General features: G+C 33.4%; 1 protein-coding gene across 6 annotated transcripts in view; it reads right to left on the bottom strand.

The window, feature by feature from the left end:
• Positions 1–19,211, bottom strand: part of Ipo11 (importin 11) — a 181,151-nt gene that overhangs the window by 74,664 nt on the left and 87,276 nt on the right. For all 6 annotated transcript variants that reach the window (XM_010637225.2, XM_010637222.3, XM_010637223.3 and 3 more), the window contains 2 exons: positions 15,045–15,158; positions 6,385–6,500 (listed from right to left, as the gene is read on the bottom strand). In XM_010637225.2, coding sequence (XP_010635527.1) covers positions 6,385–6,500; positions 15,045–15,158 — 230 coding nt within the window. The remainder of the gene's footprint in view (positions 1–6,384; positions 6,501–15,044; positions 15,159–19,211) is intronic.

Here is a 19,211-nt window from a genome sequence, read left to right as displayed (position 1 = left end):
TCAGCGGTTCGGTGGCCTGCCTTGCAAGCGCAAGGAACCGAGTTCAATCCCCGGTACCCCCCCCCAAAAAAAAAAAACAACAACAAATAAGAGAAATCTTATAGCTCAGCGGTTCGGTGGCCTGTCTTGAAAGCGCAAGGATCCGAGTTCAATCTCCATTACCAAAAAGAAAAAAAGAATAAGAAAGCGATTTTTGTTTTGTTTTGTTTTGTTTTTTGAGACAATGTCTCACTATGTATCTCAGGCTGGCCTTGAATTTGCAATCCTCCCGCCTCACCTTCCCCAATGCTTGGATTATAGGTGTGTGCTACCACACTTGACAAAAAAATTAAGTGAAAGAAATAGGATACACATGTGTAAATATCCAATAGTTTCTCTAGGGTGAAAAACTACAAGTGTAAATCAGGTTCAAATTGCATAAATGATAAAGTGAAATAGAAAGAAAAGGGCTAAAGGAGAAGGAGAAATGGGAAGGGTAAGGGAAAGGAAAGAAGGGAAAAGAAAAAAGAAGATAAAAGAAAAAAACAGAAACAAAGTCTTTGTAAATAGGGAAGGGTGGAGGGGTGAAGGGATGGCAGGGGTATGGGAAAAAAATAAGAACCAAGATACATCATGTAAAGGTACAAGATCCCAATGATGAACGTAACTGTACTGTATACCTAAAAAGTACCATTAAACTCAATGAAAAAAAGTTAGTCTTTATTCACAAAAGACTTACAGAAAAGAAAGACACAAATAATTCAAAGACAAATTTTTTAGCTTGCTAAATAAGCATTCAGTAAGGTTACTAAACATATCAATATACAAAAACCAACAGACTTTCTATATGCCACAACAAAGTTAAGATGTAAATGGATGATGTTATCAACAATTCAACACCATAAAGATATCAATGCTGTCTAAACTGTTGAACAGTGTATGCCAATTTCCGTATGTAACCTTTACTATGATATAAATAAAGTCCTTCAATGTTTGGAAGGCACACCATCTCATAATAAATAAATAAATAAACAAACAAATAAATAAATAGTTAAATAAATTCAGTTCAAATCCCTGTAGGGCTTTCCCCGAAAAAGACACAAGCTGTCTTGGAGGACAAAGGCCAAAAACAGACAAAATGTTTTTCAAGAAAAGAAACAAGTTATATGTGGGGACAGTAGCGTGGACAGGGATAGTGTCTTAACCAGATATTATGACTTACTATAAACCATAGTTATTAATTTAGTAAATAAAATGAAAATTACAATAAAAAGTCTGTCAGTGGAACCAAATTAATACTGTCCCCGAAGCTTGTGCCTTCAGAAGGTTACTGGGGCTGTTGCTCTTACTCCTTATAGTGGCTTCCACAGAATAAATCCTATTATTCAGAAGTCAAATCTAAAGAAAACAATCTATAAGGCAACATTAATCACATAAAATTCAAACACAAAAGAATTAAAACATGGAATGTAAATCACTTCATGTATATTATGTCATACACTTCATGAAAATATTCAATTTCTAATTTAATAAATATTTTAACAATATACAAAAGTATCAAAATAACAAATGTATAGTGAGCAGTATTTTTCAAAACATACAGACCAAAACAGAAATGAAAAAGAACAATGACACAATAGAAAACCTAACGGGATATTTTAATAAATTAGTATCAAGAAAAAAAAAGCAAACTAAGAATGTGAACTATACAACTGACACACAGAAAACCCAGTGAGATATTTTAATAAATCAGTGTCAAGAAGAAAAAAGCAAAATAATAATGTGAACTATGCAACTGACAACTTAAAGAACAGATGTGATGCAAACTCTTATATGCATCTGTTCTTTTTAAGTTTTTTTTTTATCTTAAGAGTATAACCATTGCAATGGAATGTGAATATCTTATAAAATGAAGCTTTACTAGTAAAAAAAAAAAAATCACAAGATAGATAAAAAGATCATGAGACAGATATATATATATATTATATACACAAGCCATATTTTATAATGGTAATGTAATAAACTAGACCTGAATCATACTTTAGTAACAGTAAAAATAAACAACTCTGGGTCAAACAATTGCTAATGTATCTATATGCCACCACCAAAATAAAAAATAGGACACTATATATTAGAATTTAATGGAATAGGTAGTTATACTCTTAAGATAAATTCATAACTGCAATGCTTTATTGTTTAATTTAAAAAAGTTCATACATTAATCATTTATCTCACAGGTTTAGAAAAATACACCCATAGGGGCCGGGGATTTAGCTCAGTGGTTCCGCCGCCTGCCTCGCAAGCGCAAGGACCCAAGTTTGCTGCCAAGACCAAAAAAAAAAAACAAACACATACACAAACGCGGGAAGCAAGATATTTGGAGCAGAAATAAACAAAAGGACAAAAGCACAGAATTTATAAATCTAAGAGGTTTTTTTTATAACAACAAAGACTAGTCTCTAATAAATATACTTTAAAAGGAAAAAAAAGAATAAACCTATAAATTATAAATGGCACAGATAAACATACAGATATTTTCTATTTTAGGGACTAAGTGCCTAAGACATAAAAAATTAACATTAAAATAAATGTGCTTACACTAATCTAAGGATGTTATTAAAAGCGTAAATAAATCCCCAGTTCCTGCCATGGGTTCATTTCCAGTTCATTAATGAATTCTTCAAATAACCAAATAACAAATATAAGAACTATTCTAGTGTAAATAAATAATTTTTAAAGTTGGTAAATTGGCAAAATAAACATAACCACGAAAAAAAAATCAAACAGTACCACAAAATAGAGATCACAGATCCAACTCATTTATAAATACAAGAAAAGTTAAATTAGATGTAATACTGGAAAAAAAATTTGTAATGTTTTAAAAGTGTAATTCACCTCAGCAGCTAAAGCTTATTTCAGGAAGTCAAGGATTTCTAACATTTTTTTTAAAAGATAAAATAATTTTGTGAGTAGATGGCCAAAGCAATCAAGTTTTGTTTTGTTCTGTTTTAAATGATGACTATCATATTACACTTAATGGTAATGTAGCTGACACTGCTTATTGCTTCCATCATTCATTATCCCATCCTATTTTCAAACAATACCTTCTCCATGAAAGATTTTTTTGCTCAAATTCTGCTTTAAACTAAGTTAAAAGTAGTACATGTTTATAATAAGAAAGAAGAAAAGCTAAAAATTCCTGGCCTGATTCTTAGAATGTAGGTCAGATGACTAAGAAAAACTAATACATGCAGATAAAAATATTAGAGCAGGGAGTAATAAGTAAGAAACAAATAAGAGAGTCAAAGCCCAAACTAGGGTCCTTAATGAATCCCTAGTGAAATGTATCAAAAGAAAAAAAGCACCTATAAAAATTAATCACATAGTTGGTCTATGGGCTTCACTTTATACTCCTGAACATAACTGGTACTCATTATCCATATCAAGTTCAAATTTTCATTCTTTTTTGTTTGTTCCTTTTTTTAATACTACTGGGGGTTGAATTTAGGGCTTTGGTAACGAGCTATATTTCCAGCCCTTTTCTTTCGTTTTTTTTAAACCAGAGTATTGCTAAGTCACTACACTGCCCAGAATGGACTCCAACTTGCAAACTCCTGTCTCAGCCTTCCAGAGTGCTGGGATTTTGGGCATGCGCTATCTCTCCCCCAAAGATCTCTCATATTGTGTGTACACTCCTGGTCAAGTCCATTAACTATCAGCTAATGATCAGGCTTCATCTTTTAGTGAGAAAACACAAACTGTATTACATGGAACAACTTTGGCAATCTACCTTCCTAGTTTCAATTAACATGAAGTAACCCTAATGCTACTAACATTGAATCCCTCCACTTGAGCTCTGAATGCTTTGCATTCCCCATACCTCCCTTATACTCTATATGTATTCTTAATAGTAAAAGCTATTAAGCAAGTTGTCAATGCTGTCTTTCTTATCTGCAATTCATCCTTAATTCTAGTTTGTTTTCAACACACTACTTGAAAATCCTCCTATCATCTTCACATGGACAAATTCACTTCTCTGTACTATCTTACTAGGACAATCAGCAACATTTAGCATAGGTGACATATCCAAAGCCATCTTTTAGGAAATACTCTCCTCTCTTGGCTGGGTTTTCCTACTACAATGCATCAGGCGACATTCTTTCTGTTTTTCTAGATGGGTCCTCCATGTCCTCAAAATGTTTTACACTCATCTGGATTTTTGCCCTGCAGAAAATTCTTAATCTGTCCATCTCTTCCCAGGCAAGCTTATATATCCACAGACATTAAATGCCATATACAAAGTGCTAACCAGGTGAGTAAAAATTATCTTACTTTCTTTTTTCTTTTGTTAATTAATTTTATTGGTACATTTAAGGTATACTATACAATGACATTCATCATTGGAAATTTGCACCTTTACATAATCCATCTTGGTTCTTATTTCTTCCTCACGCCCTGCCCTCCCTTCAAACCCTTCACCGCTCCCTACAACTATAAACACTTTCTTTCCATTTATCTTTTTCTCATATTAATTCCATTCACCTCTTTATTTTCCCTTACCCCTCACACTTCCCCTTACCATTTGCACCTGTTCTTCATATTTCACATTATCTATTATACCTTTCAGTCCTTATTTACACTTTCAGGTTCTCACACTAGAGAAACTATTTATTATTTACATGTGTCCTATTTTTTTTCATTGAGTTTATTGGTACTTTCTAAGTATACAGTACAGTTACATTCATCATTGGGATCTTGTACCTTTACATGACAGGTCTTGGTTCTCATTTTTCCCCTTACTCCTGCCCTCCCTTCTCCCTCTCTCCTTCCCCTATTTACAAAGACTTTGATTCCATTTTCTCATATTTTTTTCTTTTCCCTTATGTTTCCCACTTCCCCTACACCTTTAGCCCTTTTCTTCCTATTTCACATTGTCATATATACAATTTGAATCTTATTTACACTTTTAGTTCTTCACAACAGAGAAACTATTCAGTATTTACACGTCTTATTTATTTCATTTAAGAGTATGTCCTCAATATACATCCATTTTCCTATGAAAAATTATCCTACTTTCATGACAATTATTTTTCCTTAGTTTCCAGATAAATAAACTGAGGCTCTCAGAAGATGATTAACAATCAAGTCACAAACCAAATACAGTGTAATAACTGGAATTAGTACCTATATCTGTCTAATTCCAAAATGAACTCTAATTCAGGAAGAAAAACATATGAAGAAATTTGTGCCCTAATTCTTTAAACAACTATTAATAATTTAAATGTTTTTAAATAACATAACCTTGAAAGGAATATGATAAACCCAAATTACAAATTATTAATAAGTATCTACCTAGTTAAGTTTTAAAATAATTCATTTGGTATTCTGATATAGATCATTAGTTTCTAATTTGCACCAAGATAACTTTTAAGAACCAAAACTGTTAACTCCTAGATATCTAAACAAAATTAAAAATGAAAGGAAGGAAGAGTAACGAGGGTAATCAACAAGTGCTCATTTCTTCTATGGCTGACTTCTATTATTGGCTCTTTTAATTCCTGTCAGTTTCTATACCAGTGGTAGATAACCTGCGGCATGCATGCTGCAGCAGGATGTTTTTATCTCTGAAGCCTCTAAAAGTTTCACCACCACTGCTCTGTAGTAAAATATTTAAACCTCTCATATACAATTAAACTGGGGAAAACTCAATCAGCAAAACAAGCTTAATAAAACAAGAGGATTTTCTAGCATAGTTCTTCACCCACATAATGGGTAGTCAATAAACATTTGTAGTACTAAGCTGCTGAAGGAGTAAGTTGTGTTTTTCTTTTTTCAAACATAACACTACTATGAACAGTGAAATAACAAACGAGGAATATAACTACCACTAATATTTGGGGCTAAGTTATGTCATCTCAGCACTTAGTGAATAAAGTAATGAAAGGTTGCTAAGTAACGAAATATCTACAAACATGTTCTTTCAGTCTGGAGATTTTAACACAAGTTTTAGTTTGAAAAAACTGTCAAGATTCCTATTTTACACACCAAATTCCAAAGGATAAAATGTGACTAAGTTCCTGCTGCAATTTCCCCTTTCACTTTGTATACTATAAGCTTACACTGAGTGATGACTGCTAAAGAGGCACTGTTACTCATTTAAGGAAATCAATCTCACGTCCTTATTTATTTGTTTGTTTATTTTTTGGTACCGGAGATCGAACTTGGGTCCTTGCGTTTGCAAGGCAGAGAGTGGAACCTCTGAGCTAAGTCCCCAGCCTCACGTCCTTATTTTTAAATGCTGAGTATTTAAAGCCCTGATATAAGATCTTCATTGGCATGATAAAGAAGGCCAGGAATTAAAAAAAAAAAAAAAAAAAGATCCATGGTATCAAAATTTCCTCTTACCATAATTCTAAACCATCTTCCAGAAGATAGACATGTGGAGGCTGGGAAACATCAGTACTCAGTTGGATAACTGGGAGCAGGAAAGGGTACAGGTTCTTGCTGTCTGCTCCTAATCCCTATGGGAAGTATAAATACAACTTATGATAAAGATACTCTAAGTCCCACCACCACCATCATCACAAAATTACCTATTTTTTTAAAAAAGCCCTAAAACCAATTGATTAAAAAAAAATCAGGTTTTCTAAGGATGGTCATACTCTGAGCACTACTACGACAAGATTCTGTTTCTAACTGCAAAGTAAAAATTAAAAACATACTATCCAACTACCTAATAATGGCAGTAAAAAAAAATACAGTATATACCACAGCTACTCACATCTGATATCTTATGAGATACGTACACAGCCTAAGAATCCCATATATAAAATGCCTGAAATCAAAAGTGAGTCACATTTTGCATTTTTTGGGGATTTTGGAATAGTATCTGCATATACATATTGAAGTACTTTGGCAATAAAATCCAAGTTTAAACATGAAATTTATTTATGCATCATATATACCTTACACACAATAGCTTAAAGGCAATTTTATACAATATCGTAAGTGTTCTTGCATTTTGACATGAGGTTGGACATAAAATTTTCTACGTATCATAGCAGCATCCAAAAAGCTTCAGATTTTGGAGCATTTTAAATTTCAGACTTTCAGATTATAGGTATTCAACCTGTGTAAGGAATATTTTTCCCTCCTTGTGACTACAAAAGAGGTAATATCATAGGTATTTAAAATTCTATGAACACTTTCACCTAAATAATCTAAGATGAAACCACCTTAAATGTTTATCAATAAATAATGGTACATCCATATTTTAAGATTCTGAGTATCCATAAGAAAGGATTTATAATGGAATGAAAAACATCTAAAAAATAATTACAAATTTAAAAAATGAAGAAGCGTATACAAAAAGTTCACATTTCAAAGAATTATTTTAAAATTTTTGTTTGTCTGGATATGCAATATATGTATCAAAACATTTTTGGAAGCAAACAGAAAAACACTAGTTAAATAGGGAAGAGAGAAAAATACTGAGAAAAAAGAAAACGAGATCTTATTTTCACTTTTTTGTATGTATACTTTAAAATGTGAATTTTTAAAATGAAGAACATTTGTTAATATATTTAATAAACCAAAAACAAAAAGAATAAAAAAGAATATAATCTAGAATTTTAATTTATCTACTGATGTCTTAAGATTGGTATAACACTTATAAGAACTTAAAAAAAAAGGATTAAAAATCAACTCAAGACTACAATAATCTCCATAATCTAATAAATACAGAAAGAAAATGGCAAACTATCAAACACCTCTTCATTTAGGAAATAATTCAAATGTCAATATAGTTTATAACAAATTATAGGGCCAATGTATACACTGTTCCCTTTTGATGACATATACACTAAGTTCAGTCCTTTTTATTCTTGAGTATACACTATTAACTATTGTCATTATCTTGTACAAGATTCCAGAATGTATTCTTGTATAAGTCTCCAGAATATATTCATTCCAATTCAAACTTTGTACCCTTTGCCCAAAACATGATCCCCTTTTCTGGCCCCTGGCAATCAATATTTCAATTTTTCTTTCTTTTTTTTTTTGTTTTTTTTTTTTGAGACAGGGTCTCACTATGTCATTGAGACTGACCTGGATGGAACTCACTATGCAGCCCAGGCTGGTCTCAAACTCACAGCGATCCTCCTGCCTCAGCCTCCCACACACAGCTCAACATTTCAATTTCTTTGGAGTTCAAATTTTTGAGATAAACTTGAGATTATGGATATTTGTCTTTCAGTTCATCTTTATATTTGGGGAAAAAAATACTTCAGTGCAAATCATAGAGTTTATTCTTAAATACATTAAGTGTAATTTTGGCACTCTCTCTATTCAAAAAAATCAACTGGACCTAGAGATAGATAGCAGTGATTGATATTCTAAATGGGAACTTCCTTGTATGTGACTTGTCTTCCCATCTGAAAACCATTTAATCAATATTACCTGGGTGACTGTACTTGTAATATTATTGGCTGGTCACGGCTTTGTCCCACCTCATGCTCACCTTGTAAATTGCCAGTGGGTCTTATAGTTTTGTCTCACTTTGTACCCGCCTCACCACATGGCTTTGCTGTATAAAACATTTTTGAAAAGTAGGGTGGGTGGACAACCCATTTTCCAGTCCTGCTTCTTTCTCTCTTTTTGTTTTTTGTTTTTGGTACCCGGGTCAAACTTAGGTCCCTGCACTTGCTAGGCAGGCCGCAAAACCATTGAAATAAATCCCCAGCCCCTCTGTTTCTCTTAGACAGAAGCGTTCTTTCTCTCAATATATTTTTCCTATTCAGTCAATTAGAACAGTATTGAAGAGTTTTTCAAAAGAAGAGAATTATAAAGATACCATTATTTAATAAAATGGTATATTGTTCTTTAAAACTCACTTAAATTCTATTCTCCATATCTGAATCTTTTCAAAGAACAAAGAAAGGACAGAATATTAAGAAAAACTAGTCAAGTTCATTTTATCAAGTAAACTGAAAATTTCTTAGGAAAATTAAAATTTATAATGAGAATCAAAACTTGTCATGTGGAGATACAAGATCCCAACAATGAATGTAACTGTACTGCATCCCTAAAATGTACCAATAAACTCAATTAAAGCTGAAAAAAAATTAAAATTTATATACTCAATTGCTTATCCAAATAAGCAGAATATGCTAACATCAGCAAAAAAAAAAAAAAGCAACTACTAAACACACAGTCTCTCAAAGCCTAAGATTCATTACACTATAGTTTCATTAACTAATATGCAGACTTAAGCAAATGTGAACATTTTCTAGGCCTGCTGTAACTATCTATAAACACTGTCCATGACTATGAAAGCTCAAAAATAAATCACTTAAGAATTCCATTTGAATTAAAGAGGGGATAAAATCATATTTTACCTTAAGATGTAAGGAGAAACAATTATATTTTAATTTCCTGTGAATCTTATTCTTTCAATAAGAAGAGAAAAAATAAAGGAACAGCACGATCTAGATATTGGCTTTTTTTTAGCATACTATATTAGCCTTGGCTCTCTTCTTAGGTCCCATGATTAAGTCCAAATGTAGTATCTCTGACCCCATTTTCTGAACTACACTCAAATAACTATAAAACATCATCTCTCAGAAGACATCTCAAACTTTTAATTGTAAATCATCTAAGAAACTATTCCTGTTTCTGCATTTCTTTCCTTAAGTGACATGAACCATGATCCATCTAGGGATGAATTATATTACAACCACTTCCTGGTTTCTCTTTTTCTTCACCCTACATCTAAAAAATCTTTAATTCTGTCTCTTCAATATTCTTCCAGTGTTCCACCATCCTTCCATAACTGTAATTTAAGTCCTTATCATCTGTTTCATTATTAGCAGTATCTTCAGTCTTCATTTATCCCTATTCCAAACCACTGTTCGCATTGGGTCCCTAACTGTTCTTCTAAAATAAAACAATCAAAACATTCCTTTCTCTGATCATCAAAAGATGTTCTTTAAAGACTTCCTGACCAAACTTCCATATACAAGTTTTGTGCTCCATGTTCCGGCTACACCACCAGAACATACTATGCAAATATCTGTAGAAAGCTGACACATTCAAATTTAATATATTCATTCATACTGTTTCTCCCAAAATACACTAATATACAGCAGGACCTAAACCCATAAGTACAAAAACAAGACTGCATGACAATTTGGAGCCTGAGAAAAGATAAACGGTAAGTAACTTGGCAAACTAAGAAATTAAAGTTCAGACAGAAAGGAAAAAATAAAAAATAAGAAGAGAAAAAGAAAAATTAAGAAGGACCCTGATTTGATTTACATTAAACCTTCAAAAGACCAGAGAACTGCTATTACAGGTATTTGGGGAAGTATCTGTGTATGTGCCTGGTGAAGGGCAGAGTCACAGCAAGAGTTTAAGCAGTCCTTCAATTCGTTCTCCAATGTATCTGAATATGTTAACCTATTTTAACACTGCTCAAAAAATACACTAACCAGGGCAGACTGCTCCCCTCTGTCCTTTCCCCACCCCACTCCCTCTGCTACAGCACTGAAAAAAGAAAAGTTCTCATTATTAATAAGAACTTCTAAAGGTGTTTTTAAAAGCAGTTTGATACCAAGATCTCACCCACATACACAAGCAAATGTGCCCTTCCCATTGAGCCGGCCTAACCCTGGCTGTTTACTTTTTGGTAAAATTAAACAGACTATCTTAATACAGGAAAACAACGAGTAATCAAGAACAGGGGTATAACATAAAAAAAGACATTACTCAATAAAAGGCAGGAGATTGCCTTCATTGAGGAAAGATGTGAAAATATTAACACGAAATGTTTTCCTACAAAACAAAAAAGATCATGGTTGGTGGGAGGGGGGTGTCTTTAACTCCAGATCCTCCTGCCTTCGCCTTCCAAATAGTAGGGATTATAGGCCTATGACGCTAGCACTTACCCCCTCCACTCAGCTTCTTAGAGCCTACTCCTAAATTTATACAGATAAAATAGTGACAGCACTGGAAACTAGGAGATGTATACCATTCTTCCTTTTGAGGCATGAAATTAGGGCTTGGCAAACTGGCTGAGGAAGGAGGGGTAACCTGTTAACCACAAAGTCCCAGGACAAACATATAGAACAGTTCCCAAAGTCCTGCACTGATACCAATCAGAGTGCTGTCTTTAATTCTTCTAGCAGAACCACAGCACATTTTTTATAACAATGACCTAGACCTAAAGTCAGGCTGAGGAGTGAGGGATACAAAAGGATAGCCTCCACTGAGCTCAGGACCACTGTGTTCTCTCTTGCACATTGGTCCACTTTTAGTGTGTATTTATTTTGCTACTTTTTTTTTTTTTTCGGTTTTTGAGACAGGGTCTCACTATGTAGTGAGACTGACCTGGAACTCACTATGTAGCCCAGGCTGGTCTCGAACTCATAGTGATCCTCCTGCCTCAGCCTCCCGAGTGCTGGGATTACAGACGTGCACCATCACGCCTGGCTATTTTGCTACTTTTAATGAGACCAAACTCACTTTGCAGAACATATTTCTTTTTCTACCTTTAATAAACTTAAAACCCTGCTACCTTTTCCAGTTGTTTTTTGTCCAATTCTTTGTTCGAGATAAGAAGAACCTAGAAACACCTGTGGAAGGAGACCCTGAACCACAGAATCTGGTAATTTTTGTGTATTTCAAATTTTTCATCATAGTAAATAAATAAAAGGAGACAACCAAGGATCAACAGATACTGTGAGGTCAGGAGTCTGTAGAGAGGAAATAATAGAATAGGGGCCTCATTAGGTCTTCTACCTAATTCTGACTATAAAGAGGTAAAAAAAACTTTACTAGAGAAATTCCACTAGAAAAGAGATCCAAGACAGGATTAGAGAAATAGAGAAAAAAAAAAAAAAAAAAAAAAAAAAAAAAAAAAAAGAGAGAGAAATAAATGGCCTTGGGACTTGCACCAAAAAAACACAGGGAGAAAGAGCTGACAGGCAGGGCACAGAGAAAAAGCCAAGTGCACAAACAATAAACCACCCCCACCTCCAATACAATATAGGGGAAGCATGTCGGGGGCACAGCTGGCTAACTTTAGGGCACTATGCATTCACACCTAAGCGCTAACATACACACACACACATATATATACATATTGTCCACACGCATATATACATACATATACTGTACACACACACATAATAAAATTCGACGATGACTACAGTACCCACTCTAGAGTCACTATATTCATCATATAATTACAGATTACAATAGACATCCACACATCCCCTTGCTAATTCTAAACTAACCATGAATAAAGAACCCCTTGCCAACTGGCTATGTACCTCAAAGATAAGGCCTTGAAAAGTAGGTTAAGGACAAGTAAACAGGCAGAAAGAAGCTGCAGGTAGAGCACTAGGCAGAGATGCCCGCAAGCCAATCCAGCTATGGCCAGTTCCAGGTGGTAGGGAAGGGTCTCTGATACCACCCCCCATAAAAGTATTTGGGAACAAATGCGCATGGGACCTCCATCTTTCTACAGTCCCCTACCCTGATTCTTTTTTTATTAGGGTGGCTCTCTATCTTCTCCTCCTCCCCATTTCCTTTTCCTCTTTACAAACAAACTGTCTTCCTTCTGTTTAACTTTGTCCCTCTAGCTTTTTATTGGGACTGTAGTGGGCTTCTTGGACAATGGAACAAGGGTGATCACAACATCTGTGGTTTCCTGACCAGGAACCAGAAACGACAATATGCCAGTACAAAAACAAAACAAAACAAAAAACAAAAATCTAATATGAAAAACAGAACAAATCAAATAGAAAATATCTTAAAGCAAACAAACTAGGCACAGATGAAAGCTTGGAAAAATCTATCATTCAGAAAATACAGCATACACAAAACAAAAATAAAATGAAATGTGCATTAGTCCATAAACAGAGAGAAATTCACAGACATTAAAACAAGACAGCAGGAAAGAAAAGCTCAGTTCAAAGATAGGGCCGGGGATTTAGCTCAGTGGTTCCGCCGCCTGCCTTGCAACTGCAAGAACCCAAGTTCGATCCCCGGTTACAACAACAACAACAACAAAAAAAAACAAAGATAAAACTAAGGAACTCTCCCAGAAAGAAGAACAAAAGGTAAAAAAAAGCAGGAAAGAAATAGTAAGAAAATTAGAGAATTAGTTCAAGAATATGCATCATCTAAGTAACAGAAAGTTCAAAAAGAAAAGAAGAAAAACATAAAGGGGAAGAAATAAAAAATTCAATAAAGTCATCTAAATCCTGAAAGCATCAGTTTCTGGTTTGAAAGGGCCACAGGTATTAAAGATATTATACAATGTACGTATTAAAAGGCCTACTTCCACTGAAACCAACATTACACACTAGAAAGTTTATTTTTTACCCAGTGGTTAACCTTCCCAGGCAAAGACTACCAGAGTTTGGGTTTCTAGATTTATAAAAAATAAAAGCAAAAACATAACATGTACACTATCTGTTATGTATTAAATGATAGCAGCATTTTCCATGAAAAGAATAAACTTTATTCATCCCAAGTGAAAGAAAAATCTATTTTACACTATAGTCTCAATTTTAGAATCAAATATTATACATTTATTCCAAGAAAGATAGATTATTACTTGGAACTTTGTATCTTTGGCCTAAATAAAAATACAGATAATTAAATGATTTAAAGCAAAAAGCCCACATTCCACATCATTACTCTGGCTTCCCAAGTTTACCTGAAGTAACACTGCTTGAGGAGGCATCAAAGCTTTTTTTCTCATCTCCCTCAGAAAACACCTGTCCTGAGATTAAAAATATATCTTGGCAGTAGATAATACAAAGGATCAGGGTGTCACTCTGTTCTCTTACTTACAGATGCAACTGCAGGCTCATCACCAGCCTTCTGTTAGACTTTTGTATTCTCGTCTACAAAATGATATATGCCTTATAGGAAAGTCACAAGAATTAAAAGTGTAGACCAGAATAGACTTATTTTTTAAAAAACACCCTAACAGGGAACTGGGGAGAATATTATTGCTTAATGATATAGTATGTTTTTTAAGATGAAAAGAGTTAATGGAGGCAAATGTTTGTGATACTTGCACATTATGACAAAATTTAACACCAATGAACTGTAAACTTAAAATTGGTTAAGATGGAAAATTGTATGTTATATGAATTTTATCTCAATAAAAAGGGGGAAATGATTTATAATCATTTTACATCACTACACCTATTAAAATCTCAGAAAATTTTAATTATGAAAAAAGTTCACAACCAAAAAAAGTTGTCTGAGAATGGTTTTTCAAAGCTAGTATTAAAAAGTTTTAGCCTACTTATTCTTGGAGCATTCTGCAATAAAAAATTTCTCAAACTTGGGGGGGGGCGTTAGATCAGTAAAATTACTTAATATCTTCATTTCTAGATATTGTTAATTCTTTTATCTTAATCTTGTCATTCTCTATGATACTGTAAGACTACAAAATTCACATTAACAGCTGAAATGAGAAGTACAATCTAATTCTCTCTCTGCCTTTGTCCCTCCCTCTCTGTCTGAACTACCTGCTGCATAGCTCAATAAGTTAAAATGTCTAAAATATAATTCATTTTTCTTCCCTCGAAAGAAATTTATGCTTCCCTGCCTTTCCAGGATATAAAAGAGAAATTTTTAAAATCAAAGAAGTAGTGAAAAAACAGAAAATTTTTGCAGAAAAGCCTTGAACCCCAGAAAATCTCCAAGTGGGATAACAAGGACTGAGTCTATCATTGCTGGAAACTACTATATCTAATTTTTAAAGTCTTTTTTTTTTAAATGAATAGAGTTATTTCTAAATATTCTCAAAAAATATACAAAGTAAATATACTAAAGTTTTTAAAACTTGGGCCAAGGATTTAGCTCAGCGGTTTGGTGGCCTGCCTTGCAAGCGCAAGGACCCGAGTTCAATCCCTGGTACCAAAAAAAAAAAAAAAACTTAAGATCACATATTAGGAAAAAAAAAAAACAAAAAAAAAAAAGTAGAAAACCACTAACACAGATCACATTCAATGAAGTTTTTTAAATGAACAAAATTTGCTTACCTGAACAAGGTGAATAAGTGTTGTCAGAATAGCACATCTCAGCATATTGTGTTCTTCACTCTGCTTCCAAAGAAGAGGCAAATACTGTACCAAACATCCTACATATGGCCGTATCTACCACAAAAGGGGATGCAACAGAACTATGTTACTAAAGAAGGCAATTTTCTCTGAGAAATACTGACAGAGCACTTGTAAGTTCTAAGGAACAAATACTTCACAGCCACTAAATATATTAACCATATATTCTTTTAAAGATAAATCAAATATTAGCCAAACCCGGGCTTATGCAAAATGTTTTTAGTTTTTAAAAGCACCAAATTTACTGAAATAAAATTGAAGAGTATAAAACATTCTTTAGAGATTAACAATGTTGTTATACCGTTTTAATAAAATAGCTTAGCTAAGTGGAAATCACAGTGTTTCGAAGTTAGCATTTATTTATTCACTTAAAAATTATCTAATTATCTAATTATCTTCCCAGCTTGATGCTCTGAGGACAAGGCATTGAGAAGGATGTAATAAAGAAGCCATACAAACCCTCACGGGAAAATGGGTAAGTGCAATAACCAAGAGACTATATATATGAGGCATAGGGGAAACATAAGAGAAGAAAACCATTTTCAAAAGATGAAACTGTTACGTCCACTATGAATTCAGTAATCTGTTTTTAAAATACACCCTGAAAATCAACCAATAACAAATTTTGGCAGGGTTGTGGGGAGAAAGGAACCCTTCTCCATTGTTGGTGGGAGTGCACACTGATACAACCACTATGGAAATCAATATAGAGATAACCTTAGACAACTAGGACTAGAGGTTCCATTTGACCCAGCTATCCCTCTGCTGGGTATCTTTCCAAAAGAATTAAAAGAATCATACCTCAGTGATATATGCACACCCATGTTTACAGCAGCAGTTTGTAATAGCTAAAACTTGGAAACAGCCCAACTGCCCATCAAATGGAGACTGGATAAAGAAAATGTGGTTTTTCTATAAAATGGAGTACTACTCAGCCATAAAGAATGAGAAATTACAGTCATTTATAGGAAAATGGATGTATATTGAGGCCATACTCTTAAGTGAAATAAATAGGACAAAAGTGTGAATACCGAACAGTTTCTCTGGTGTGAAAAAGTAAAAGTATAAATAAAATCCAAATTATATAACTGATACTGTGAAATAGAAAGAAAAGGGCTAAAAGTGTAGGGGAAGTGAGAAGGGTAAGGGAAAGGAAATAATGGAAAAGAAAAAAATATCATAAAAGGAAAAAATGGAAACAAAGTCTTTGTAAATAGGGAAGGGCGGAAGGGATGAAGGGAGAGTAGGGGTATGGGGAAAAAATGAGAACCAAGATCTGTCATGTAAAGGTACAAGATCCCAATGATAAACATAACTGTACTGTATACCTAAAAAATACCAATAAACTCAATGAAAAAAATTAAATTAAATATACCCTGAAACACAAATTGAGGAGTTTCTTGAAAATTACAATGAATCTACACTAATGCTAGAAAGTTATCCAGATCCAAGTTCAGGACCACAGTATTTGAAATTGCTCTGAGAAGCATGCCCTTGGTGATGAAAACTATTACTGTTTCATAGCTTCAAAACTATCTATTTGAATCTCATGGACTAAAATTTTATAAAAACTATTCCAACAAAGCATTTCTTCATTTGGCTTAAATAACATCATACTCAAAGGGTAGCCAAACAACTGTAGGATTTGCCCTTCATGCCCAGGATAGTGGCCACTATGGGACATTTATCCAGATATTTTAGTGAGATCTAAGTGAACAAGTATTAAGGAATTCATCTATAACTTTTTTTTTTGTATTTACTTACCAAGTAGCACTGTATTACCAAAGTTTGAATCATATTATAATGCATAATTAATATTGACCATTATTTTGTTAGATGTTTTATCTCAAGATCAAATTTGCTTAGAAAAGTAAGTTGATTAATATGTAAAGACAGGGTTTTCAAAGTACCTAACTTACTCATATTTGACTAAAAACAGCATATAAAATAGCACAATCTACTGATAAGGAAAATAAGCCTGTTTTGATTTTGAATGAATACAGAAGACACTTTCAAAAGAATGGCAGACAGAAGTGTAAGCTATGAATTATAAATGGAGTAATAAAACAAAGCCAGAAATTTTTATATTCCAATCTCAGCTAGTCATTAGAATATGTGTTCTAAATTAATGCGTAAAAGAACAGTATTTCAAAAATCCATAGTCACTGTTCAGGAGGAAAAAAAACTAGGATTAAAAATGACAGAGTAACACAGATGATAAATACATTTGGGGGGCCTCAAAAAGTGTATTAGTGGACATCTGAATATTGACTTTATACGGGATACACTGTATTCCATCACTGTTCAGTTTTCTAAGTTATGGTTATGATAATGTAGAAAAATGAACTTATATCTCTTAAGAACAAAGAGAGATCTAAGTTGGGAATGAAGTACTATGACAACTACAACTAAAATGCAAATGGTTTAACAAGACTAACAATATAATCCACATATATACATAGACAAAAAAGAGCAAATGGGGTCAAATGTTAGTAATAAAACTAGCCAAATGACAGGTGAGTGTTGATGTTTTGGGGTTTTTTTGTTTTTGTTTTTTAGAAAAGTCAACATGTCTTTTTTTACTTATTGCTTGAAAAAATACATGTGAGGAAAAATAAATACATTTTCAACCAAAAAAACAAAGAGAACACAATAAAAAGGACTGAGAGATATAGCTTGGTGCTCCCTAAGTTCAATCTTCTTTACCACAAAAAGAAAGGAGAGAGGAAAAGGAGAGGACAGGAAAATAATAGTATGAAGATTTCTCAAAAAATAAATGGAAGCAGGGGTAGCAGTACACACTGGTAATCCCAACACCTGGGAGGCTGAGGGAGGAGGAGGATCACTGTTAGTTCAAGACCAGCATAAGTTCAAGGCCAGATAGAACTACATAGCGAGACCCTGCCTCAGCGGGGGTGGGTGGGGGTGGGGGTGGAATTACTACATAATTCATCAATCTCATTTCTGGGTGTTCACAAAAGTCAGGATTCTGAAGAGATTATTAAGGCTGTTTACTGTTGTACTATTTGCAATAGCCAATATGTGAAAATAAAACCTAAATGTATGTAACAATTAAAAGGACAAAAACTATGTGGTATTTAGGAACAATGGTATACACAGTTGGTCTCTATGCACAAATTCCATTTCCTTAGATTCAAGCAACACTGGGTGAAAATATTTAGGACAGAAAAGTTGTATTTGGATTAAACGTAAGGATTATTTTTTAACAACATAGTACAGTAACAACTTATATTTTAATTGCTTTATATTAGGGATTTTAAGTATTCTAGATATGATTTAAAGTATGAGACTGTGTGTAAATACTATACATACCATTTTATACAACAAACCTAAGCATCTACAGAGTTTGTTATCCCAAAATCAATTCCAATAATGCTGAGGGATAATTACACATACTATTCAACCTTTAAAGCCAGGGGAAGGTCCTTCAATATGCAAAGAGGTGGATAAACTCATTATGTTAAAATCAAGTTAGCTAACAAATAAATTTGATTATTTTAAATATTTCATATAAGTGGAATATGAAGTATTTTAAAATAATCAAATTTATTGAATCAAAGAGCAGAATTAGTGACTGCCAAAGGTATTAAAGGGAAAAAGTTTCAGTTTAGGAAAACTATTCATACAATTGTGTACCAATAGTCAACAACAATATATTGTATATATAAAGATTTATTAAGAGGACGTATCTCGTTAAGTGTTCTTACCATAGAACTTCTGGAAAGCAAAGGGAAATACTATGGGAATTTTAGTCTGATGAGTTAGTTATATACATATATTGGTAGGAAGAGCTCCACTTTCATTTATAACACTTTCCTGAAAACATGTGCATACAAAATATGCTAACAGGGGGCCGGGGATTTAGCTCAGTGGTTCTGCTGCTTGCTTTGTAAGCGCAAGGTCCAGAGTTCAATCCTGGCACCAAAGGAAAAAAACAAACAAAAAAAAACAATGTTTTAACAAGGGCTCCTTCCTCAGGGGACTTAAAAAAATATTTTCAGTCCCTAATGATGCTTCATCTTTTAGAAATGATTTTCAACAGAATTTATATTTCACAGAGGCAGTTTA

Source organism: Fukomys damarensis, unplaced genomic scaffold, assembly GCF_012274545.1.
Source record: "Fukomys damarensis isolate Sample0158 unplaced genomic scaffold, DMR_v1.0_HiC HiC_scaffold_1, whole genome shotgun sequence".
Taxonomy (NCBI): domain Eukaryota; kingdom Metazoa; phylum Chordata; class Mammalia; order Rodentia; family Bathyergidae; genus Fukomys; species Fukomys damarensis.
Note: the sequence above shows the minus strand (reverse complement) of the source record. Positions and strands in the feature narration are given on the sequence as shown.